Source organism: Camelus dromedarius, chromosome 4 (genome assembly GCF_036321535.1).
Source record: "Camelus dromedarius isolate mCamDro1 chromosome 4, mCamDro1.pat, whole genome shotgun sequence".
In the NCBI taxonomy this organism is placed as follows: domain Eukaryota; kingdom Metazoa; phylum Chordata; class Mammalia; order Artiodactyla; family Camelidae; genus Camelus; species Camelus dromedarius.
The window spans coordinates 36,228,242-36,254,874 of record NC_087439.1 but is presented as its reverse complement, the minus strand read 5'-3'; the positions used below and the strand labels follow the sequence as shown (position 1 = coordinate 36,254,874).

At 45.6% G+C, this 26,633-nt stretch overlaps 1 protein-coding gene across 14 annotated transcripts in view; it reads right to left on the bottom strand.

The window, feature by feature from the left end:
- Positions 1-3,894: 3,894 nt before the first annotated feature.
- The window catches only part of PKP4 (plakophilin 4), a 210,150-nt gene continuing 187,411 nt past the window's right edge, over positions 3,895-26,633 (bottom strand). For 10 of the 14 annotated variants that reach the window (XM_064484801.1, XM_064484802.1, XM_064484803.1 and 7 more), the window contains 11 exons: positions 26,351-26,534; positions 23,513-23,630; positions 21,852-22,043; positions 21,478-21,651; positions 18,520-18,670; positions 15,167-15,362; positions 11,275-11,359; positions 11,036-11,153; positions 8,397-8,525; positions 6,642-6,715; positions 3,895-4,898 (listed from right to left, as the gene is read on the bottom strand). In XM_064484801.1, coding sequence (XP_064340871.1) covers positions 4,650-4,898; positions 6,642-6,715; positions 8,397-8,525; positions 11,036-11,153; positions 11,275-11,359; positions 15,167-15,362; positions 18,520-18,670; positions 21,478-21,651; positions 21,852-22,043; positions 23,513-23,630; positions 26,351-26,534 — 1,670 coding nt within the window. In that variant the 3' untranslated portion in view covers positions 3,895-4,649. The remainder of the gene's footprint in view (positions 4,899-6,641; positions 6,716-8,396; positions 8,526-11,035; positions 11,154-11,274; positions 11,360-15,166; positions 15,363-18,519; positions 18,671-21,477; positions 21,652-21,851; positions 22,044-23,512; positions 23,631-26,350; positions 26,535-26,633) is intronic. The other 4 variants (XM_064484804.1, XM_064484805.1, XM_064484806.1 and 1 more) reach the window with 3 other exon arrangements.

Genomic DNA, 26,633 nt, shown 5'->3' with positions numbered 1-26,633 from the left:
GATTCCCTTTGAATTCAGTCCACTCTGCATTTGTAGAGGTAAAGAAATCCCATTAGCTGCTCTGCCTCTGATTTCACTGACCTATTTGCTTTTCTGCGAACACCTCTCTGGTGCGTTGCTGAAAGGGCTCCTCTCCCACACTCCTTCCCCGCGGCTTGGGTAGCATCGAGGTGGGTGAGGTGGTTTATTTACACATCTCTTTGGATCATTAGATAAAAGGGACGACACGCTTTTCTCTCTTGGCAACATGTTTAAACATGAGCCTGAGTTTTACTTCTCAGGCTCATTTCTTGTCAACACACACACATAAATCTGTCCAGTCACAGCTCATTCAAAAGGACTCGCCCATATAGTGCTTTTCAAATATAAATTTTATAGGATTCTGTTTAACTTTGGTAAGCCGTCAGCTTCTAAGTAGACTGGTGTATCTAACTACAAAAATTTCTGTGCTCAAATCTTTTGTGTGAGAAACACTTTCTAAGTGGATGTTTTAAAAGGTTTGAAATATGTAAGTTGGATTTTTCTCAACTTGGGAGACTAGTAATGGTAACTTTGATTCTAGGTCATAAAACCAAGTCTCAGACAGTGTCATCACTCATTTCTTTAGTGACTTCTGAAGTAAGTGTTCTTTTTTTATTGGAGTAGATTTTGTATGTTATGAAATGTATAGATCTTATGTCTAGATTTTGATGAGTTTTGATAAATGCACACACCTGTGTAAGAGCCACCCCAGTCAAGATGTAGAGCATTTCCATCATCTCCTAAAGTCCTCTAGTCTATACTGGTACCTACTGGGCAATGGTGGTTCTGTTTTCTATCACCATAGATGATTTTTGCCTGCTCTTAGAACTATCCAGTATGCACTCTTTTGTGTCTGTTTCTTTTTGAGTATGTTTTTGAGATTCACCCATGTTATTATGAGTACCTGTGGGCTCATTCTTTTTTATTGCTGACTAATATTCCACCACACGAGTGTACTCCAATTTGTTTATCTATTCACCTATTGGAAATTTGGGTTGTTTCCAGTTTTTGGCTATTATAAATAATGCTATTATAAACAATTAAAAGAAAAAACCCTAAGTGAACAGCAATGGCCAAGTTTACAAATATTTTTTCTTTATAATCTGGTTTGATCATGGAAATAAAACCACCATCAGTGGATTTAGATACATGTTCCTCCAAAGGTATGGCTGAGGCCCCAAAGTGAGAGGGTCACCCAGTGGCAGATTTTGTTTTAATGGGCCTTGTGTTCATAGATGTGGTTCACAAGGTTTTTTTAAGGGGAGTTCTCAGCCCAGCCAAAATCATCATACACATCAGAATGATCAGGACCCTCATTTCCAAAAATGAAGTTCATATAACACCAGTGGTGGCAGACAGTAAATTTTGATGGTACATGGATACTTGTATGTTTAATAGTTAAATGTTCATTTTTATGGTTGCCTTTTATTTACAGCAAGTAATGATGGTTTTTTCTTTGTGATAAAGTTTCAGGAAAAGAATAGTTCAGTTGGAACTCGGATTACTGAATTTTAGAAACACTGGCATTGTAGTAAAGGTGGACTGTGATGCTAACTAACCTTGCCCTGGCCACTCACTGTGTCATCTTTTGCAAGTTCCTCTCCAGGTTTGCTTCAGGGTCTGTAAAATGGGCTATTAGTATAGATTTCGTACGTTTGCTGTTAGAGTTAAATGGTAATGTCTGTGATACTAGTAGTGCGTAGTGAGTGCTGGGTAAAGTGATCTAGTGGCGTTTCACTGCAAGAATCAGCAGTCGTGTGGACAACCAAGCACTGGCCAGGGACTGATGACCTGAAGAGTTAAGTGAGGTCATCATTTCTGACACTCATGAAACACCCCCGGGCTTTTATAAGTTAAAAAAAAAAAAAGTATGCATGGGCAAAAGATACATCCTCTGGCAAGAAGAAAAATCTCACTTCTGACATTCTAAGTTTAAGATCTCAATTTTAACACACCAAATCTCTATCACTCTCTTCCAGAAACTCCACATCCTAAATTCCAACCACATTTTCAGGTCACAGGGCAGGAAGGCAGTGAGATGAATGGTGTGCGGGCCAGGTGGCCTCTCACCTTGACTGCACATTGTAGTCTCAAGAACCCTGATGCCTGGACCCTACCTCCTGGGGTTCTGATTGGTCAGGGCAAGGCCCTCCTCGTTGTGAAAGCTGCCCAGGGGGTTCTGATGTGCGGTCAGGGTGAAGACACTGTGCGAGCTCACCAACATTGCCTCATTTCAGCCTTGACTCACCAGGAGGGGTGGAAAGATGCCAACCTCTGAGTGGAACCACAGCCCTCTTCACGAGGGCTGAATTCTGCATGTTACTTGGTGACACTTTGGGGCAGCAACAAAAAGGCAACTTTGTTTTAGCAGAGCTTTTTATTCCTATATCTTGGAGGGGTTATGGGCTCAGCTTTTTGCTCCGTGATGCAGTTCTGCGTCTTCCAGTCTCCATCTGCTGGTTCTTTCCTCCAGTCACAAGGAAGGAACCTTAGCGGGCATCTGATCTTCTGCCCAGTCCTCATTCACAGGCTTCTTTCTGGCCCCATCATGAGGTCTGGCTGGAGGCCCAAATGAGTTCTTTGCAACCCAAACTTGGATCCGTTCTTGAAATACTGCCTGTCATATGGGGGACCTGGGTCTACTAAGTTACCCCAAAGGCTAATGAGGTCACTAAAAGCAACAGCCACGGTCAGTTAGCTCAGGCCAGCTGCAGATTCCCTTGTATCCTGACTCCCCGGGGTCAGGCCCTTAACCCAGAGGCACAAAAATCAGATTCAGGGAAGTCAGTGATTCGAAACTCAGATGGATACCAGATATCTCCAAAGTCCTGATTCCAGTCCCTTGGGGGAAATCTGGCAGCCTCTGCCATCTAAAGAGAGCTGTTTCCAGGGCAGGTGAGGCCGGGGGCAGCTGGGCAAGCCTGATGGTGGGAGCTGGCTCATTTCAGAAAGCCTGCACATCAGACAGGCTCCCCACTGGCAGACTTAAGGAATCTTACTATACTTGCATTTCCATTTCACTTTGGAGCCTAACCTTGGGCTGTGGTCCATTCAGCAAGGGAAGGCTCTCTTCTCTTGGGCCTCTGTCCGTAAACTCACAAACATGAACGCACACGTTTTATCTAGGATTTGTGTCACATTTGCTGGACATGCTAAGTCAGCACCTCTGGGCTGGACTTGCCATACGCGTTGTCTTCCATATATGATCCAGGGTAGAAACTACCAAGACTTGGGAAGGCCTCAGACTTGGCCTCCTGGGGCTGGTGGTGCTTCTCCATATCTCCAAGGATAGAGAAAGACTTAGAAGTAACGCATCTTGGTGTTATCAGGACCCCTACCTACCAGGTATGCTGGGGCTTCCCCACCTTGTCTCTAAGCTAGGAATTACTGTGTCTCGTGGAATTATGCAGCAAAATAATTATTTAGAATTTGGTCTGGTTTATTACATTGGTACCAGCCAGTAAGTGCCCAGCAACTGTTCTTAGGTAGTTACTGAGTTCTTAAAATGATGCCAAAAGTAATTTAGGTAGGGCCAGGCTGCCAGATGTCATTTCCCTTTGATGAAGGGAAAATGTACAGCAGTCTGAAAAACCAAAAGCAAAAACAACAACAACAAAACACTGCAAAATGGCAATGGGCATTAAATTCAAAACAGATCCCAAGAAATAAAAATACTAAGCTAGGTAAAGAGGACGAAAGTCCACAGCTTCATTCTTCGGTATAATCCATCTCACAAAATGTATTAACTATAAAACTAGGAAAAGTCCAAAACAGTTGGATATATTAAAGCTGTCTCCAACATGTAATTGGATTTGCATTTATTCAATCTGCTTTTCTGTATCACACACAGAAAATAAAGCACAGGGAACAAACTTCCAAGGATGAAATCTCCACATTTATTTTTCTTCCATGTGCATAGAAAATGGCAGTGAAGTGTCCTATGAAAGAGGCAGGGAATGGACATGGCGCTGCTATTCCAGACTGGACTTTGTGCTTCAAAGGTATGCTGTTCATTTGGAAACAAAGCATGTTGTAGTTTGTCTTTAACTGCTGAGAGTTCCTTGGGTTTCCCATTTGTTTTTTAAGCTGTCAGTTTCTTAATTCTCTTTTCAAATGACACACTGCATTACAAATGATGGCACTTAACCAATGTGGCATTTCCATATTTACACCAACAAAAGAAATTTACAAGACATAATAGCATACAATCTTGACATTTAGTAATAGCAATAAAACAGGAAGGGCATCCATTTTATTTTATTTTTCTGTACAAACTATCAGAACGTAACTTTATTCACATTAAAAAAATCATCTTTAATTTGATTTGACCTACACATCCCCCATCTCATTTCACCCATTTCTCAAACCTCTCATCACATCGCCCACACCTTCACCGGACTACAGAATCTACAAGTAATTAGATCTAACACCTAAGTAGAGCTTAGAAAGTCCTCTCTCCCAAAGGTTGCCTTACTTCCCTGATAATTCCTCAAAAAAGAAAAAAAAATATGCTCTTCACTCATTCCTTCTGTGTCACTTCCACATTTCATCAGCAAATCAGCAAGACAGACTTCTCATCTCGATCCAAACAAGGTTAGAAAGAAAGAGTTCCACGGAGCATCTTGATGCTACACCCACGAGTCTGGGGACCCGGGGTACTGTTCTGCTCTGTAAGAAGGTCGTTTAGTGGCATAAAAGTCTACGTAATTTGTAGTTGATTTCAGTCCATACTGTGTGGAATAATCAGTAGAAGCTGGAAAGTGAACTCGGTCATCAAAATAAGGATCTTCATAGCTATGAGGAGACTGCAAATACAATCTGTATGCATCAAAGTTCTTTCTGTTGGAGTCATCTTGACTATAGTACAGCTGTTGATGCTGTTGACAAAATGAAAGAGCAAATAAATCAAGGCAATTTTTGGAAATACATGTTTAGGGAAAAGTAAGGTGGGCTTCCTTGCTTTGTATTTTTAAAGCAATATTCAGTACTTGTTAATTTATGGTTCAAAGTTGTTTCTGGTGCACACTGTATGTCTACTAGTTGACTGTGAGGATGTTAAGCTACGTTTACAGGTGGGCTGGCAGAGTTTGCTCAAGTCCTGTCCTAGGGCCGCTACAAGTGAGCCCTTCGGGAGAGCTTAAGACAGCCCCTGGCTACCTCCCTCCTCACTATGGGCCCAGTTCTGTGCTCTGCTGTGGAGGCCTGAGTGTGCCCAATGAAAAGATGGCTTTGAGTTTCGCTTTGACACAAGGGACCCATGAGCACATCATGAATTTAGTTAAAGGCTGGATTTTGGGCTTTGGATAGTTGTATAATTGCAGAACTATTTTTTAAAAAATATTTACCTCAGGGACGAAGATTGAGTCCATCCCTCAATTTTAAAAGAAATATGTAGTTTGGTGAACCGTTACCCTCTGGAAACTCTGCTATGCTTTGAAAGGAACAGCAATCTCCAGGCAGGGGAGTAGTGAAATTAGAAAAGACACACAAGCAAATACAATTCTAAAGGAAAAGACCCCTCCCCAACTGGGGCTAATAATCAAATCCATCGGTGAGGAAGCAAGGTGAAACACACGTGGGCACACACACCCAGCCCCATTTCCTTTTGTCTTATCTCTGACTTCATGTTAATTTCTTCACAGCTTTGGAACAAAACTGTAATGGTTCTAATGTCTTTCCTCTTGATCATCCCCAAGCCCCCCACTTCCTAAGATGGAACACAGGTATTAATACCATATTCTGGAACTAAATGCATTCTAACATTATAAGGATTTCAGAGCTAGATTTGTTAAGCTAGAGTTGATTCTGAGGCTATTTCTCCTGACTCAAAAATTATAGTCGAGATTAGGAATAACTTGAGTTTCCTTTTCTTCCGTCTACAGAGAAAAGATGATGAGATGGAAGGAGGTCTAAGAGCATCCGAATCTGCAGGCAGATTGCAGGCTTGTTTGGGAAACCCCTGGTGCTCATGTGTTACTAGAAGGTAGGAGGAGTGATCAGATGACCCAGGTGGACATGGCATTAGGAAGGACAGAAATGAATTTTAGGCACCCCATAAAAGCAGAGATTGAATATTACAATCACTCATCTGTGCTCTGATGGAGAGTGGGGTTCAACCCTGCAGGGCTGAGTCTGATGTGACCTCTGAGCCTAAGAGATCTGGCTGTGGACTCGGGTTTTCCAACCACAGTGGCTTGGATGAGAGGGAGCCATGAAGATGGAGAAAGGTGTATGTAAAAAAGAGAACAGTAAGATGAGAGAATGAAGTGTGCTTACCAACCTTTCCCCACCCAGAGGATGGAAGAGATTTTAGAGATTAACAGGAAAAAAAAAAAAAAAGGGTGAGAAAAGGAAATCGTTGGGCAAAGAAAAGGAGTTAGACTTCTCAGCTGGTTCCTGTCAGTGGCATGGTGGTACCAATACAGATAGTCCAGGACTTGAGGCTACTGTGGAAGTGATTGGCTTATACCCCAGATGAGCTTCCGAGGAGCGAGACCCCCAGGGAAAGCTCCTCGGCCCCTGCCGTGTCGGCCCAGCTCTGGTAAGTCAACCGGCGCGGACCCCTTACTGTGTTGATCCCTGCTAATCGGCCTTCTGTAAAAATGATATTGCAAATTCACCTGGAGCCGTCTATTTTGTTCTCTTGCTGGTGAGGAATAGGAACTGATGTAAATTGGTGAAGGTTTGCTGGAGCCTGTAAGAAAATATTTTATGAAATTAAAACTAGCGCTCATTACTCCGGTCCGTTAGGTTGTGCGGACTCCCTGCACTGGGCTGGTGCCACCCCTGCACAGACCGGGACAGTCGGCAGCCTGGGTTCCCTGGATCCAGCCCGCTTGCTGCTGAGCCGCTTGCTGTTAGGGGCTAATGAATACGGCAGACAGGCTTTGTGTGTTTCACCAAAAAGCCACGCCAGTGCAGAGCTCACCCCAAAAGGGTTTCTTCTCCACCACTGGTCACTGTGGGGAGCTGTTCCTGCTTGTGAAGACTTCCCTGGCTGGTTCCTTGCTCCCTGAGCCGAGGAACATGACTTTTCCACCAGGGCTCTGAGGACGAGCCCTGGGTCAAATGGGGGAAGGGAAACACAGCAGAACAAGCTCCATGCCTTGACAGCAGCTTTGATTCAAAGTCCCAGGTCCTGGAAGGAGCAGGCTGGCCACATGGAGGCACGTTCTTGTGTCTGCCATGTTTAAGTATGTTTTAAAACAAAAAGAACCTGGTAATCAGACAGCTGTTTTCAAGAGTCCACAGTGGACTCCCGATGATGTCACTGATTAACCTTCTAGTATTATTAAGGCTAGCAAAGATTTTTATTTTTGTTTAATGAGGAAAATGAAACATATTTGAGGCAAATTAGTTTATTGAAGCAAGCAAAGAAGATACAGAAGGGCGCGCATGCTAAGGAGGCGATCTTTAAAATAAAGCAGGCTGCTGCAAACCTGAAGCAACAATGCACTTCAGTTTGTATGTGCATTTCCTCTGCAAAGAGCTTGTGTCTCAAATGTAGCGTCTGCAATTTTCTGAGCTATTAATTGCCATAGTAACAACAGTCGATTAGTAAACAGTCTTGTGAAATCACAATTTCAAAGACAACAGCACAACTGAGACTGCTCCCCCAGCAGTTGTTAAATTGCCACCAGCTTTTATTTTTTCTTTTTAATAAATAGGTTTTGTGAGAAAGGACTCCCACTTTTTGGTAGCTCACACTGCCTTATTTGAGACCTCTAGAGTAGTTATAATCTGCAAGATAGTTGAGAATGGAGACAATATGAAATCTTGGTAACCCTTCAGGTTGGCATTCTTTGAATAAATTATATGCATACTTTCTGAATAGGACATAAAAATATTAATACTATGCAACATCATTTTTGTTATTAAAAAATAATCACTCTGAAGAGAATCACATCATATATGCTGTTATTCATTCAAACTCTCTTTCACGAAAATGTAAATGAAATTGATCTCCATCCACAGGTTTGAATTTAAGAGATGAGCCAGTCCAGGAGATGTGGCCCTGCCCAGGGTCACAGAGCTCAGGGTTCGGGAGCCCTGGAACACACAGGGGGAGACCGCTCGAGTGGGGAGAGGGCAGGACAAAGGGCCTGCGCTGCGGGGTGGCTGGAAATGATTTCTCATTTGGATGCAGTGCTCTTTTTATGTGTGGTCACCAGACCACCACCTTATCTTGTTTTGCTTAAAACAAGCGGAAAAGGCAACAACTGCCCCTGAAGCAGGAGGTGAAGAGACTGGACCATGGTTTGCTGCTGGGGGATCGTCTCAATGCAGGCACAGGTTACCTCCCGGGCCACCGGCCGAGTGCCTGGGGACACACGGCTTTTCGAGATACTCTATCACACACCCGACTGGCGTCTTACCAGGGTACAGGCCTCTATGTGTGGCATCCCCTTGGCTACTGTAATACTGCATAGGTGGCTGGGTCCTATCGTATTCAGAGCGAGGGTCTCTGATTCCTAACAGTGCTGGTGAGGAAGAGGTGCTGCCGACTGAAGGGAGAGGTGGGAGGAGGAGGGAGAGAAAAAGAGAAGAGAGAAATCAGACTGTCAGTGTCTCTAGAAAGTCCTCTTTGGAAAAACAAAGGTCAGTAATTTGAAGAGCATGCGGCTGGCACTCACGTCAGCTCTCAGAGGTGCTCTGAGTGGAAGGGCAGCCAGCCTGGGTCCCTGGAAGGCGACCTGCAGGCCGCCCACTGGAAGGACAGTGCCGTCACCTCCCAAGCTTGCTGGACTGCGGGGCGGGGACCGTGCAGTTTCCCCACGGAGACAGTGGGGCTCAGTGACCTGCCCGCTAAGAGCTCTGAACCCGAGCGAGTGATGGGAGCGTCCCAGTCATGCAAGAGTTGTATTTGCTACTTTATGAGCTCAGTTCAGTTGCCCGTAACACACCCATCTATTATCCTTTATGTATAGCTCTTCAGTAAATAGATGTTTTATGGCATATTTTGATTTCTGAAGATTTCAAAAATATCTGCATCTCTAAATGTGTTTGAATAAGAACACCCAGCCCATAAAATTTACAGTTCCTTCTATGGTGATCAGCTGTCAGGGAAATTACATAAACTCAGTAAGCCTGGCTCATAAGGAAGCTCATGGTGCTGGGAAGCCCCACCTCACAAAGGCCCAGCTCTTGTATCCCAGCTGGAGCCCAACGTTTAATAACAACTTATCTACCCATGGGTCTCCTGGTGGACATTTCTGCACAGAAGGAAAGCACTGCACATCTTTTTCTGATTAAAAAACTCATCTTGCCTGCACTGAAGTTAATTAGAAGTAAGAGTGGTCACTTATTCACTGGATCCACTTGAACGCAGCAGCCCCCAGCCCCTGCCACCAGTGGTTCTGCATGCACGGATGCTTTCAGGGAAAGACTGACATCGAAATATTTTCCCTAGAAAGTCACTTCCCTGTCACAGGGTGAGCATGCAAGGGCAGGCTCTATGTGCTTCTTATCCTGTTTACTTTCTAGAAGGCAGCAGGACAGAGCACGTCCCCTCCTGCCTCCCACAATTACATCAGCAAGGCAGGCGGTGTGCCCATTAAGTGGACACCACACTAGTGCCAAGGGATGGATGATCAACCCTATAATAACTGGAGAAGCAAGTGTGAATTATGTCCTGCCTTTGACGGGAATCCAGAGAGGGACCTAGGAACTTGGACGGCTCATCAGCACTGTCCAGTGTGTACATTTAAGAGGTCCTCAAAACAAGTTCATTGCTTGTAGTAACTATGTCCTAATTTGCCTGAAATTATTCTTTTGCTTGTACACATGCCCTCTGTGAAGCAGCTAAATCTCCTGCTTCCCCAGCACCCCTCTTCCTGAGTCCCCACAGATGGCTGTGCCTTTTTATCAAATAAGACGGGCTCAGGCCACCCCCGGGAGTACAGCAAGAATGTGTCAAAAACCAAGCAGAGGTCTCTCTGAAGAAAACAACTCGTAATTTAAAAACTCAGATATAAATATACACTGTATTCAGTAGGCATAGATAATTTTTTAAAATTCCTGGTATGAGCAAAGCTATCCACTTATGTGGTAGAACCACCAGTCATATGTTAGTCTTTTTGGCCACATTTGTCCACATGAGAAGTAAGACTGCCAGGAGGAGCAGAGTTGAATACAACAGATAATATTTATAATGTCAGAATTGGAAATGTAAAGCTAAATTAAAAAAAAAAGAAATTTATTGCTTTTCCTGTTTCATTTAATTAAGAATTAAATTTACAGGACTGACTTGACTTAGTAGTCTGTCCTCATATACAAAAAAAATTTAGTTTGTCTCAAAATATTCCTTCTACCAAATTAACCACCACCAATAAAAGTAGGTAATGTGGGTGCCAAGACTCCCAACTTACAAATCAAAGGGAATTCCTGTAAACCCACCTGGAGGGCCTGTTCCCATGAGCAGTGTATGCTGGGGGCCTGGGATGGAGGTTTAACTGGGGAGGAGGAAGGCACAGGTGGAAATCACGGCTCTCCCAGGCTGTGGGTCTTAAGCTCATGTCTAAAGGACTGTTTCTAAGAGTTTCCACCAAGAAAACTGAAAAATCATTTTGGAAGAGATGTCAAGCTTATGGCCAGCAGGCAGACAGGGGCAGCCAGGTTCAGGCACAACCTAGTGGCTCTCAAAGCGTGATCCTCCACTCTCCTGCATCTGCACCACCGGGCCAGCTTATTAAATGCACATTCCCAGGCCCCTCTGCAAACCCAGGGAAGCAGAATCTTGGGGGAATGGATACCACTGAGGACCATGGAATGCTTTTATGCACTGTGGTTGGTGTAAACATGGCATAAACTTTTAAAACGGAAGGAGGAAAGTGGGTGTGCTGTTTATAACGGCATGTAATTCCCAAAGAAGGCTTTCTACTTGAAGAGCAAATTCTCCTTCCCTCAGTGTTTGGAGGTGACAGGCTTCATCAGCATATGTTCATTCTTCTCTGGATGGGAAACAACATTCTGTCACACACGTGCTCTCGCCAAGAAGGGGAGGGTACCCACTGACCTGACTGAATGACGGGTGACATCTGTTGGTTGGTGGTAGACAAGGAAGGATGTGATTTGAATCGGTCTCGTTCTAACGTTGACACAGGTGTAATAAAATGGTTCTGATTCCACCCATCCTGTTAAGTTAAGAGAAAAAGAAACCTCTCAAAATGAATAACGACATTTCATTATAATAAATGATTACGAACGTGTGCTCCGATGAATGCTGATTATGCTGGAGCTATTCTTGCAAGTTACCTTTTTATAGATGCTCCGGAGGTCCCGATATTGCCATAATGTATTCAAGACCTGGGCTGCTGCCTTCACCACTTTCAGAGATGATCTGGGGAGAGAGCAAGGATGTTTATGAATGTGGGCCGCACAGCCTCCGGCTCCACCTCAAGAGACTGGCAGCAAGCCAACGGCCGAGAGACCATCTCCCCAGGGACCAGGGAGCAAGGAGGCACTGCCGGAAACCACCGTCGAGGAACCAGGTGTACCTGGGAGTTGATCAAGTTTGGGATGAGCTGGTGGCTTTTAACCATGACCGCCCATCCTGAGTGTCGAGCACCCTCCCAGGTTAACCTAAGTACCACCCCCATTATTAGGCCTTCGTATAAAACACCTTCGTTTTACTTCTCGTCAATTATACCTCTTTGCAAACAAATGTGCCTGTGTGCTCTAGTGTTTAATCCGGAAACCATGGCCAGTTGTTACTTCCCTTCTCTGAAGACATTCTGCCGAACGCCGGCTCGTGCTCTGAGTGCTGCTGTTCACTGGCCACTCGGGAGCTGCTCCTCTAAATCAGGGGCCCCACTGTTAAGTGAAGAGGGACTGCAGCTCCCCCTCAGCCAAGGCCTTCAGATTGCCAAGTGAGGGTGCATCAGAGCCCCAGGGGTAACCGCGCACCTCTGCCCTCAGAATTCTTTTTGACACTGAAAATTTGACTTCACATGTGTATTACAGGATCTCAAATCTGATTGCTTCTCCTTATCTTCCCAACTAAACTCTCCTGAAGGGAGGAAGAAGAGAGGTGAGCAGTCTGGAAGGCTTTCTCCGCCTGTAACGACAGAATTTGGGCTGTGATGATTCTGGGGGCTTCTGCAAGGGTAGGGTGCAGGCCAGTGTGAGGGCTTCACCGGCTCTGTTCCTGGAGGTGGAGCTCTGGGCACCTCTGCCTCCACCCCCGCCCCAGACTCACTCTTCTCGGTGACCCTGCCGAGTCAAGGGCAGAACCAGGTCAAACCAACCCACTGAAAGCCCTTTCCAATTTTGTATTACCAAAATGGACTACAGAGCAAGGAGATATACCTCCAAGAAGAGAAGAACACAGGGAATTTCAGCACTTGTGATAGCCCCGCAGGGTCTTCACACCTCATAGCTGGGCCGACGCTGCTGCTGGCTTTCCGTCCTTGAGGACTGGGCAGCTGGGAGGGAGGTGGGAAAGGCAGACCCCAGGCCTGGCCCCAGCGGCTACCCTGCCACACCTGACAAAGCAGGGACGTGCCAGGTCGGCACCGCGACGCCAACAGCAAGGCTAGACATTTTTAGAGATGAATTGTATGAGCAGACACCTGACTCCTGAGAAAGCAAGGCAGTTTCTCTGCTCCCGCTTTGCAGCACAACTCCTGGAAGGAGTAATAAATTTTTGTCTCTACTTCTCTCATCCTAGCTTCTCTTAAAACCTCCATATTGTTCAACTGGACATGTCTCTGTCCTGGTCCTACTGACTGAGCAGCAGGGGACATGTGCCCACCCCTGAAACGCCTCCTGAGTGGGGCGTCCGGGGCAGCCCGTGCGGCGGCTCTCCTGAGTGCTCTGCCTGCCCTTTCGTGGGCTCACCTGCTGGCTCCTTGTCTCCTTGACCTCGAACTATGACACCAGCCCTCGAGCCTCTCTTCCTCTCTACGTTTCTTGTTGCTCTCATCCCATCTCCCTCTTCTAAATGTGCCATTTATACCCTCGGACTCCCAAATGGATATCCAGCCTGGACCTCTATCCTGAACTTGACTTCTGACCAGACACTCCACGTGGACGTCATAGAGACATCTCAAGTGTATCACGTCCAGAACAAACTTCTGGTCTTCCCTGAACACCTGCTCCGCTGCAGGCTCCCCCATGTCTCGGGGTACGTCCACCCCGTGGCGGTCCTCCTCGACATCTTCCTCCTCTCATGCTGCTCAGCGGCTCCTTCAGCAAATTCCATCGACTCTGCCTTTCAACATGTCAGAATTGACTACTCCTTCACCACCTCAACTCCTGCCAACATTAGTCTCCACTAGGAGCTGGGGGAGGACAGTTTGTTAAGTCATTCTGATTCCTTTCAGGAAGTCAGATCGTGTCTCTCCTCTGCTGCACATGCTCCAACAGCATCCAGTTTTCCTTAGAGTGAAAGTCCTTACATTGACCCATGGGGTCCGGACTCTTCTCCTTTCTTCCCCCTTGACTTGCTCTGTTCCAGCCTTGCTGGCTTCCTGCTGCTTCTCTCTGGCGCGCACAGCTCCATCTCAGGGCCCTCCCACATGCTGTTCCCTCTGCCCCAAATGCTCTCCCCGCCCTCCTCCAGGTCTGTGCTCAAAAGGCACCATGTCCTCGAGGCCTTCCCTGACCAACCTGTCTGAAATGGTGAAGCCCCCTCCTTATCCAGGCATGCCCTATCACCATCCCTGCTTTTATTATCTGCCCCCACTCAGCACCATCCCACAGGCTAAGAAGTGTGCTTCTTACTCTGCCGGTCCCTCGTCTACTCTGCCCATGGGACATAAGCTACCCGAGGGCAGGTGTGACCTGCTCACTGCTGTAGCACGTGGCATATGGGTAGCAGACAGATACTTGGTGAATGAATCATAAGGAAAGTTCTTGTATGTTCAGAACATGTTTGATCCAGGACTTCTGAATCTCTTGTTTTGAAAGAAAGACTGGGTAGTAATTTAAAAAATATATATATACAAAGGTTTTGGCACTGGTTCAGCATTTCTCCAGCCTCTTATGCCTCTCACAAATAAAGGTTATCACAAAATTTTAGGAGCACTAAAAGTGACTTCAGTTACTCCTAGGGGAGAGGGGAGGGGAACAGGAGGGGCAGTTAGTGGAATGAGACCTTAGCCCTATCTGTAATGTTTCATTTCCTTTGAAATAAAAAATCGAGTGTGTGTGTGCACTTATTACTAATGAGATAAAAAGGTACATAAGTACTGAAAGGAGACATGGATAATGTTGGTAGCTGTGGTTTCTCAGAGGTGAGAATATGCTTTGTTCCGTTATTCTTATATTTTAGAAATTCCTTCAAAAGTATACAAAGTGTGTTCTAGTGATGCTCAGCCAATTAATATTTACTAGTATGGGCCAGGCTTTGTTCTAGAGACCAAGGATGCATCAGTAAACAAAAATAAAGTGCCCGCTCCTGGGGGCATCAGATGCCTGAGGGTGCCTTAAACCACCTGGGGAAGCCGGCGGCGCTGGGCCAGAGGAGGGGTAGGGAGAGCAGGACGGGCCACCTCACCACCATTGGGAAGCGACAAGCAGCTTGACACTTCCCTCCTCCTTGAAGGAGTCTCTGCTCTGATGCGAAGGCAAATTTACTCACTGCTCTAGATCCACAACAAGAAACCTTCTGTTTTTGCTACCAATCCTCTAAATCCTGCATCACTTGGGTGTCACCCAGAAGAGACATGAAAAGCCCAGGGCACATCCTTAGGCCACATGGCAGGCTCGCTGCACGCGGTGGTCTCCGTACTTTCCGGGCACCTATGGAGGATTCAGTCCCACAACTGAGGCTTCAAGATGTTCTGGTGGAACAGGCCCTGAGCCTGGAGTGGGGCCGAAGGGCAAGAGAGACAGTGCCTCTGGTCACGGCAAGTCTGGTTCATCCAGGGGTCAGCACGACCCAGTGTGGCTTTGGGGACAGGAAAGACAGTGGGGGTGAGGGGAGCTCCAAGAAAATAAAGCCCAGAAAAAGGGCCATGTGGCCGCAAATGCCTCTCCCAGTAAAACAGGTTTTAACTGCTGGAAACTGCTTTGCTTATTGGCACATAAGAAATGCGGAAAGAAACCCTTCCCCACAGCAAATGCATCCCTGACATGAAGGCCCCTGTCAGGACGATCCCAGGAGCAAGGGCCTAGTGCCAGCGTCTCCTTAGAGCGGACTTGCCTGTCTCCTCTGCCCTTGGTTATGTTCACCAGCTTCTCGATGCCCCCCGAGTCAGCCAGGGCCTTGGCGTTCTCCATGTTCTTGCTGGTGACCTCGTGCAGTGCGCAGCAGATGGCCGCCACGGTCTCGTCGGACAGCACACTGGGGCCTGCACCACCTGGGAGTCGGTTGACCAGGTCCCGCATGGCGTATTTACCTGCCCAAGGCAAGAGAGGTCATTCCGCTTTCGGGAGGGACCGGTTTGTGTGACTGCTGTCACTGAAGGCCTGTGCCTGGGCTGTCTCTCAAAAACATAGCCTCCAGTGAAGAAAAAAATTCATGCAAAGATGAAAACGACCAACGTTTTGAACTGTCAGGAAGGTTAACGTGGCTGCACTGCCACTCGGAGACATGACTGGTTTCTAAACCATACTGCAAGTTGCTGACAGAAAATGTAAATCAGCACAGAACTGGGTACACCGATCAAGTTGCTTCCGTTCAACTGTTTTCATTAACAGTGAGAATAAAGGAATGATGATAGCAAATTTTAGTCTCCACTGAATTCCTATGCATCACAATGACCTCAACTTCCTCTTAAAGCTTTTAAAAACTTTTCTTTGAATAAGTTTTAAAGCTGGACCAAGTAAGGCTGCCAAACAACACTTTTCATGAGATCTTTCTAGATCGCAACATGTGAACTGGCCACAGTTACACATTTTTTATCAAGTTGAAGGTTTGTATCAGTTGGTCTGACATCAGTAACAATGTGTTCATTTCTTGTAAAGACACAAGTAAAGTTTTGGTATTAGAACTGGGGCATGCTCTCTCCCGGGGGGAATGCAACAGCAAAGCCCTCTACAGGATGAGCCTGCGGAAGCCCTGCTCCTGAAGCATCTCTTTCCAGACCCGCAACTTCTCTTACTCCTTCCAAAGAGAGATGATCTCTAGCGTTTTCAATTTCAATTACTAACTGACAAACCGAAATAACTGCACCACAAAGAAATTAACTAAAGCTCAAGTAAATATCTTCTTTTGTTTCCCTATGCTAATAATTGAGTGGATTCTAAATGGGTTTTTTATTGAAGACTTATTTACATACAAGGGTAAGCAGTAAGAGACAGGGCCTGACTACATGCTGCATAATTTACAGCACATCAAAGGAAGATGCTGGCTTACTCACAGAGAATGTTGTTATGAAGAATGGAAAACAGTGATGACACTGTAAGCCAGGAGATAAATGTGGTTTTTAAGAACAGAAGACGATGTAGCACTGGTGATTCTGAATACTCATGAATGACCAAAAGGTCCATGACATGTAATCTGTCATTTTGCTAAGGCGCAATTTTCAACTGCTCTCCAGAGGCGTGGGATAAGGCAGCTTGCTCTGCCTGTGAGTGACCCTAGGGGTTCCCTCAGAGCCTGCAGCTCAGACAGCTGGGTTGGTCTGACTCTGCTGAATATGCAGTAACTTTTGTGAAGTGACAACACCTTGTTTCTTTGTGAAAAATGACTCTGGGGAGAAGAGTCCATCACTGGTGATGGATGTGGGGAGAGAGTGGAGGGGTCAGATGTTCTTAGGAACAGAAGTGCTGGGTGAATTAGACCAAATATCGAATGCTGGAGGGGCTCAGATCTCATAGGAAGGAAGAGAACAAGAAACAGTGACTCATGAAACAGCTCAAGAGTGCCCTGGCTGGGTAAAATAATGCTCATCAGTGGAGAGAGAAAACATTCATCAAAATTTAAAAGGGGGTTAGGATGTTCACAGAATATCCGGAGATGCACTGAGAGAAGGCCAGGCCTCTGAATACACATTTGTTCTTCCCAAAGGCCTTGGCACTCATGGAGTTGGCTGCGCCCTCTGCACTCCTGTGTATCCCCTCATTTGTGGGAGGTACAGGCCAGAAGATGGGTGTGGCCAACCCTTTATTTTTTAGCATTAAGATCTCTAAACTGTACGGGCTTCTTATAAGAAATACAAACAGTATACATTAACAGAAATAACTTTAAAAATATCTCTTCAGGGACCTAAAGAATTTCTCTCAAGGAAATTAGGGACTGAGAGATATAGCACATCTGTTGGAATCAGGCATGAGCTGGACCATGAGCAGGGCTTGGGAGAAGCTCCTTTCCTCTCCGTGGGGTACCATTTGACTCAGAGGAATGGTGTGTTTAGAGCAGGCTAAGCTAGGCAATAATTTAAAATAGCACTTCTGCAAGGCACTGGGTGAGGGGCTTCTGTGGAGGTGGCCACAGTGAGTCCCCACAGCCACTCTCTAAGGCAAACAGTACTGCCCTTGGTCTTTCTCTCTTTTCCTCTCTCCATCTCTGTCTCACTAGCTCTCATGGCAGGTGGATTTTAATATGCGCTCAATACATATTCACTAATCCACATAAGAGCTTGTCAAGTCCCCCTCCCTGTCCCCTGACCTGTCATCAGCTGTGGGCCTGGAGTAGAGCTGGGCAGTGTAGGAGGAGCTGCCCCTCACCCTGCCATCGCATTTTCACAGCAAGCCCATGATGAGGCGAACAGGCGTGGTCAGCTCCCTTTCCGAGACGGGGCCCAGGAAGAGTCTCCAGTTTAGATGAAGGAATGCAGCCAAGTGGGCTCAATACAAGACACGCCGGGTTACACAGCCAGTGAGCAGCAGATCCAGGGTTTAACCTCAGGTCTACTGGAGGGTCTCTAACCTGTTCTCTACCCCACACTCTGCTTGGGGTGCGGCCATGCCCCGGAGGCAAGCAAGCTGAGCTGCCTAGGGTGCAAACTTGGGAGAGGCTCTCATCCTCGAATTCATGTGAGTGCCAACCCGACACTGGGATGGACCCGAGGGTGCACGCCTCCTAGAATTCTGCACCCTGGGTACCTTGCTTGCCTTGTCCTCATCCTGATCTGCCCCAGGGCTCAGTCAGGCCTTGGGACAGCAGCTCTGTTTTAGAACAAGCATTTATACAGATCTGAGAGGGAAAAGCTACAAAACACTCATGTGATTTCTTTTTTAAAATTTAGAACATGGCAGTTTTGGTGAATAAAGCAAATGTAAGTATCAAAAATCAGAAAAGGGAGAATTAGGCCTTTTTCTGTTCAAGAAATGAATCTCTCTTGGGAAACAGAGACACCAAATCAATCATGTAATGTTGTAATGTGTGACTGAAACTGCTAGCTCTTCTGAAAAGTTACCTTCCTGATCAGTGATTACTGAGCCTGCCTCGTGCTGAAAAGGAATGGTCAGAAAGGATAGACAAGGGGGTACTAAGTATGCCAAGAAACCAGGGACAAGGACTCAGTGGCTAATCATTTTCAATGCCATGTTTTTTACAAACCAAAAGAAGAGTTTTATAAACACTGTGGTGTCCCTATAGTTTGGACATACCTATGAGCTCCTTGTTGCGAACATCTAAGGCCATATTCCTCAAGGCAGTTGCCACGGAAGAAACAACTCTATCATTGTCCATTCTCAGAAGTTCCACGAGGATGGGGAGGCCCTTCTCTTTGCGGACAGCTGCTCGGATGTATGCTGCAAACTAGGAAGCAAAACGAGGTAATAATATAAAACAGAGTTCAACTCTCAGCTGTTACCACTGCCTAAAAAAGATGTTTCCCAAAGAAGCAACTAATAGATTAAATGGTTTCTTTCCAATTGGAGATTAAATCTGTGATGCTGGTAACGAGAAAACCATAGTTTGGGAGAATGCTAAGCCACGATGACTGATTTAAAAAGAAATCCTAAAGCCTGAAAACCTCAAACCACCATCTGGCAGATATTTTTGTGCAGAAAAGAGAAGGCAGTGATTACTTTCTACTTCGATACATAAACATGATTAAGGACGGGGATGGCGTGTGTCTTCTCAGCAGTTGGCCCCATGCCAGGTCCAGAGGCTATAAATAGGATCGCAGAGATGGTAACTGATCAGGGCACATTAAGGGAGAACCTATCTCCATCAAGTCATATTCCCCCTGCATTCTCTGCAACAACATTTAGAGTAACCTTTCAAGCAAATTGCCTGGAAAAAATCCCTTGCCTCAGAAGAAAAGGAATTATCCAGAAACGTCAAGCATCATAATTCATACACACTGGGGAAAAAGTTCAGTGTATTTGTGTGCAAGATGCTTTCTCATTCAAGATTAGTTAGCTGCTGCTGCTGCTGCTTTTTTAATCTGCAGTCAGGAACTTCTTTTGTGATTACGAGGCAAGTCTGTCCAGTGAGTCAGTCTGTGCACTGCACCCACTGGAAATGAACACTAAGTCATCCGGAAACAAACAAACAAACAAAAGTAACATTTGAAAATGGGTCTTTAATCTTGTTTTGAGCTTCCATTGACATTTTTACCAATGCAAACTATCTTTCAAAATTGAGGATAATTGAAAAATGTTGCTCATAAACCATCTAATACGTGGCCATGAGGACGAAGATCTGCCAGCCCTTGGTATTATTCTAAACATTAAAACATGTGATGGATCACTCAGTTTCTCTAATACCAACAGAGATTATTTTAATAACACAAAATAAAAGGAAAAGATGCATTTCAAAGATCCCATTAGTTTTCTTTATATGAAATGAATACTCCTCTTTTCCAAATCAAAAGAAATCTGCAGGGGGAAAGAGAACACATGATTTGCTATCAGGGAAAGCACCTGGGTAGCCTGGCAGCTTCTCCCTCTGAAACCTGCAAGGACAGAAGCAACCCGTCTTACTGGGAGACCAACTAGCTCAGCCTAGCGCAGCTCCGAGCGCCTCCCTTCCACTTCTGGAGACCTGCGGCCGCACCGCTCCTGAAGTAGCTTCTGACTACATAACATCTGTGGCCATGATTATCGTGTTTTCTTAATGAGGGGCCGACAGTCTCAGTTACTATTTTAGATACTTTTGAAATCATTTCCATATAATGTTTACATTTTAAATGACCTTGCCATTTAACTTTTATTCACTCAGTGATCCCAGAAAATAAAATTCTACAACTCCAATCACATCTATTTTAATTACTGTGTTCTCTATTATCATCAAATGATTCTCAGGTCATAAGAAGCTAGAGATCACCAACATAAGTACCTATGAATACTTATGTGCTGGGTGCTGTTCTAGGCCCTCCAGACTTACTGTCTCATATAATCCTCACAACCACCTGATGAGGTAGGTATTATTTCCATTTTATAGATAATGAAACTAAGGACAGAGAACTCAGACCTCCAGCTAGCAAGTGGGGTGGGGTGGGCAGGATTCAAAGTCAAGGGGTCTGGCTCCTGAGCCAGTACTTAGATGCTAAGCTACTAGCCCTTTAATCAAGAAGAACAAAACCAAAATAATCATGGTGGCTTAGCGCTAGGCCACAGTTATCTGTGTGTATTCACTGGAGCAGCTGGCTGCGTGGAATGAACCCTTCCTAGGCCTAGCGATGCTTTTCACTCTCATGGAAAAAACGGTGGCCAGAAGACTGTCATTTTGGGAGGTGGTGGTGGTGGTAGAAGTAACCCAAAACAAGCATTGTAATAACCCTACTAAAATACACTTGTCAGGAAATTTCTAGAGGTTGAAAATGTTTCAGAGATAGTCTGGGAAGTTGCCAGATGACATTTAAAAAGTTTTGTGATCTTGCTTATAGTGGTAACAGGAGGAAATCTTCAGTTTTCATGAAGAAGTCTCACACATATCAGAGGATGTGGAAACTTTGCCACATGTACGGATGTATGGTCTGCAAATGTCTGAGGGAGGACTGGTGGCCCAACCTCAGCTCTAATTCAGGCCCTTGGCATCTGTCGCCTGGCTCCCCCAAAGAATTCCTGCCTCAACTTTCCTCTTCCTCAAATTCACCTCCCATGCTTCTGCCAAAGGGATCCAGCAAGGTCCACGTCAGCCTGACTATGTCGCTGGTCTGCTTAAACCCTTTCAGTGGCCCCTCTGGTAGTCTGCAGGTTGGGTTCCAGCTCCTGAAGCTCGGTGGTCAGGCCTGGTCATGATGCTCCAGCAATAGGCACTCCTCGTCCTTGTCCTGCCCCTGAGGTCCCAACAATCAGCCTGTAATCTCTGCCCACAATGTCCTCCCCATAAGGCCTTTCTCTTGGCCTTTTATCAGGGTTGCCTCCTCTACACCCCCGACCCCACCACACACATATCCAGTAGAGTCTACACTGTACTGACTCGGGTCTGTCTGTTTTTCTCACGGGGAAGGGCTATGTCAAATTCATCTCTGGATCTCCAGAGCTGACTGCTGTCTCCCCACTTTTTTCCTCCCACCCTTAACCCAACTCTAAACAAACGTGTCCCTTTCCATTCTCATTGCTGATCTGACCGCACAGGTGGAAAGAAGAGGGGACGAGTGGAAGCCATCCTACCTTCCAGTTTCCAGCAGAGAGGTTCTGGAGAGATCCGGCAGAGCCTTCCAAGGTGGCTGGGTTGGAACTTTCTGCTAGAAGAGTCAGATATGGTTTTACCACTGACGGATGCCACAGCATCTCAACCCCCTTGGGGGACTTTGACAGTCCTGGGATGGGACCAACTCCGTCCCACTGAAAGACAAAGAGCACACATTAGTGGAAGCAAAGTGAACACAGAACCCAACACTTGACAACAAGTGTTTCTGCTGGACTCAACTAAAGCTATGTAGAAAACCTGCATCATGAGAAAAAAATTTTATTCTGGCCACGTATGTGACTTCCTTACTCCCAGAAAAATGAAACTTTAGTTTCATGTCAAATAAAATGCTAACTTGATCCTCTTGTGGTGTTTTCTTTTTCTTCTTCTTCTTTTTCCCCCAGCAGCTTGGCTCCGAGTCTTTGCTGGGAGACTCTTTTCCTAGTAAGTCATCTAGTTCATTCAGCCCCAGCAGCCGGGCCTGAGGCACCTCCAGCTCCAGCCGATAGGACAGGTTCCTCAGGGTGCACACGCAGTTCTCCACGGTCTGAAACCCAACACGGCGCACGATTAGCACCATCAGAGCACATTAGCGCAAAGTGCTTCTGGACCGAGCCCCAGTGATACTAAATAAACTGGAATATGAAAGAACTGCTTTTCACATAGGGGAACCCAAAACAACCTAGAGTCAGAGTTGTGATTCCAGGTGTTTTTAATGGGATACCCAACTGACAGTGCAGAGCCATCCTCATTGCATCTGAGGATCTGATTTCCTGCTGAAATGTGTGAGGCTCTGGAAGAGAAAATGCCAAGTATTTTCGCTTCTGGGCTGCTGCCGTGGCAGACATGCACCCAAATTTCCAGAACCTCACTCCTTCTCACCACTGGAAATCATTCCTAATCATGACAGCACCTGTGACCAACCCCTCCCTGGGCACAGCAACCCCTGCCCCTACCCAAGTGTCATCTCTGTCTCCTTCCACTCCCAACTCTCCCCTCTCCCTGTGGAAGGTTCCATGGTCTCTTCTCTGTTGAAATCTTGTCTTCTGTATATGGTCATTTGCTCCTTAAAGTCTGAATCACACCTCTAATTGGGAGGCTGTCACCCCAACTAAGAGTGTCTAAAATCAAGTTCAGTTTTGCCCAGCAAGCTCCCCTTCCAACTTCTGATTACTCTTCTCAATTTCATCTGCAGATCTTTTGGGTCAATGAAGCTCAAATAAAAACTTCGCTGTCACTTTGAATTTCTCCTCCACCTCCTCCCAAGCCTAGCACTCTTCACTCTTGTCCCTCACAGACTGGTATTATTTATGACCTCAGGCCTACTTATGGCCTCTCTTTGTCCAGCCCATCCTGAACGAGTGCCCAGCCTGCCGTGGCGCTCCTAATACTTTGAGTCTCTCCTCTGTTTATACCACCTTCTCTAGCCCTTGTTGCTGGGGCAGAGCCTGGATAGCATCATAGCTGAAAAACGATGAGCAGAATGCCTTGTGTGAGCACGGGGATGGAGGAAATAGGAGGGGAGAAGAGCGCATGCTGGGAACAGACTGACCAGCAGGGCAACAGATGGAGGGGGTGAAAGGCCGAAACCTAGGATGCAGAAAGGGGCATCCAAAGCTGGTGCCGAGGCAAGAAGGGCAGAGACGCTGGAAGATTCCAGTGCCTCAACCAGGAACTTTCATTCAGCAGACACTCAGATACAGGTGGATCTGATCCTGGCAGCAGGGGATAGAGAATCGGAGGCGGCAGCAGTGGGGCAATCACCTTGACAATGAGCCCAGGAGAAACACAGAGAAGGTCTGGACCCTGCTAGGTCATTTACCACATGGAGCCACTGAGGTTTCATTGTTCTAAGGTTCTTTTCTTAAGTCCTCATGTCCCTGTTAACTTGTAATTTTTAGAGACACTCTGCCTTTAAGCTGGACTATAGCCTACTGAGGAGGAGAGGGTCAAGAATTGCAGAAAGAGTCAATGGCATGCAGATAGCGGTGCTCCCATGGCGGGGCGGGCCCTCACCTTGCTGTCATAATCGGACGTGTTCACGCACGTGTGGATCACGTACAAGAGCGAGTCCACCAGCCCCTCACAGGATCGCATTTGCTTCCGCGCCTCCTCCCCCGCAGAGCTGAGGTTCCTACACAGGCAGACACATGTGGGCTCATTAGCACGGAGTCTTAGCTTAATAATCTAAGAGGACAGACTGCAGCCACGTAGCCTGCGTTTTAGTATCGTGAGAGCTCACAACAACAGCCAGCTCCCCATTAGCCACACACATAGAAGGGAGCAGGGAGCTTCAACTTTGTATCCCTCCCCTTGCCCGCCTCTGCCATTTCAAATGACAGGCTACCTTCAAACCTCCGAAGATAATTATTTTTGGGGCTTATCCTCAGTTTCCTTGTATGTAAAAAAGGGGGAGGGGTAACAGTAACTATCTCATGGAGTTCCTGGGAAGGAGAGAGGAGTTGCTACGTATGAAGCAATTAGAAAAGTGCTCCCCATGTAAAAGCCATGGCTGTTAGTTTTAGGCGTGCTTTATTTTACCTCCCTCGTTAGGCCATAAGGTGTCTACAGTCCCCTGCACATATTAAAATGTTTTGCATGTAGTCAGTGATCATAAATGCTTCTTGAATTAACAGTGGAAACACACCATTTCTTGTAGAAACATTTCAAGTTAAATAGGAGCATTTGCTTATGCTATCATTTTTCTCATCTTTTAAATTATAAAAGCACTCTGAAAATTGTTTTAGGTCTCATCCATGTTGAAATTTGTGATATCAAGTCACCTTCGTGAATCAATACCAAACTATAAGAATCTATTTTATGTCCCATTAACAAGGGTTCTAGGCTAACACTGAGATTCTGCAAACAGACTAGATAAAGGGGATCTGGAATGACTTTTCTTTTCACCTCGCTTTTCTTGGGCCAGAGAGATACTATCACTCATGGTCCCTCTACTGTTCTCTGGAGTGACCTCTTAGCAGCTCTTAAGAGCTGCCCTCTTCTGTTCCTCTGCGAGCTCCTGGGACCCTGCACCCCTCTGGTTTTCCACCCAAGATTTTCTGCCAAGATCTGCTGCCTTCCCTTCTCAGCCTCTTCAGCCTGTGGGTCCCTCTTGAGTGCCCCAGAGCCTCTGCACTACCTGTTTTCTTGGCCTAAAACCTGCGTTCCCTCACCTCCCCCATCTACCCTCAAATGAGCAGCTCTTTGTGATATTTCAGACCTAGGCTTAAACTTTACCTTCTATGAGACGCCACCTGGACATCAAAGTAACCACCTAATGACTCTTATGTCACCCTATTTTTTTTAGTGGCTACTTGTTATTTTCCTGTTTGTTTATCTGTCTTTCTCAAGAAAAAATTGGTTCTATCAGGGAAGGGACCTAGTCTATTTTGTTCATCACTGAATTTACACTGAAGGCATTCACCAAATGCTAAGAGCCCTGAACCACTGGGGGAGCCCGAGCGTATGTCCTGCCCCTGGCCCTTCCTTAAAGCCTGGCAGAACAGTTAAGTGATCACTGTCTCTCCTGACGGGGAAAGGATAAGATGCTGCCTCACCAGTCATCAGTAGAGGCCATGCGACCCCCGCTGTGATGCAGGCATCTGAGTCAGGGAGCCTGCCTGTTTTCCAGGAGCCTGACTCTTGTCACCCCTGCCCCACTGTAGCAGAGGAGGATGACAGTCACCTGTCACAACAGTGGAAGGCTTCAATGCAGAAGCCCAGTCCCCTCTTCTCCTCCTCTCTCGAGCTCCCTGTTGTAGAGATGATCAGACATCTTAGTGTAAATGGTAAATAGCGCTCACTGTGTATTAAACACTACCTGAAGAACTTTATACAAGCTGATTCTTCACAACTCTGAGATGGTATTATTACCCCCATTCTAAAGATGAGGAAACTGAGGTTCAGAGTGGGACAGGAAGCCAGGTTGTCTGATGCCAGAACCCACTCTCCTTATCACCAGGCCACTTTGGCCCAAGGCTTCTGTTTCAAGTTCTCAGGGCATTTGTAAGCCTAGGAACCTGGGTGGAAATTGAGCTGATGAGAGTTAATGGCAAATAATGAGCAATACTGTGTACATTTAAAAGAGGCTTTATGGATTTTAAATGCCAAAGATAAGGACTGAAAATAGTATTTGGGCTCACTTTCATTTACTTATAAAACTCAAACCCAATGATTATTTAAAACCATATCTTTCTGCACCCTTTTAAAAGCAAAAAAATGTTTCAACCATCACATTTTAAAAACCTGAAGTATAATTAACAGACATTATATTAGTTTCAGGTGTACAACACAACGATTTGACGTTTGGACACATCTGTGGAATAATCACCACAGTAAGTCTAGCTACCATCTGTCACCATACAGAATTACCAAGTATTTTTTTCCCCTTTGTGATGAGAGCTTTAAAGGTTTACTTTCTTAGCCTCTTTCAACTTTACAACACAGTATTATTGACTACAGTCACCATGCTGTACATTTATCCCCATGACTTACTTATTTACTAATACATTTTGAATTTAAATAAAAACCAGGCTGCAGACACATTAGCAATCAGAATGTGGTAGCCAGAAAAATGTTGTTAAAGTGGAAAACACTGGAATTTTGGCAGTAATTTCAGTCTAAAAGGGTTTTTTGACTAATCTACAGAAGAGACATTTATAAGATAATGTCTTTCAAGCCACTAGTTCATGCTCATAATGTTTTCCTCACAGGATAACAAAGCCTAGTGGCCTAAATTTTGAAATAAACTTGGAAACTTAGATAGATGAAATGAAATAAATCATCCTCAAATCAACTTGCCTGTGACATATATTTAATCACAGACTTAAGCGGAAAAAGAAATAAAAAATTTACCTCAGGCAACCTGTTGTATTACGCAGAACAAGTGAAGTCTGAAATTTAATTTTATGATCATCATCAAAAGAAGAGTTATTCCATCCAGAATGTGGAACAATCACAGTGTTTGTTAAAGTTGAGAGAGCATCTCGGATGATTGTCATCTTTACGGCATCACAGGAGGATAAATTCCAAAGAACTCCTAAAAAACGAGATTTTAAAAATAAAATCATCAATTTGAAATCCTGCAGTTTTAGTAATGAAAGAAACACATTAGCTTTATTTGCTGCAAACTTAGCTT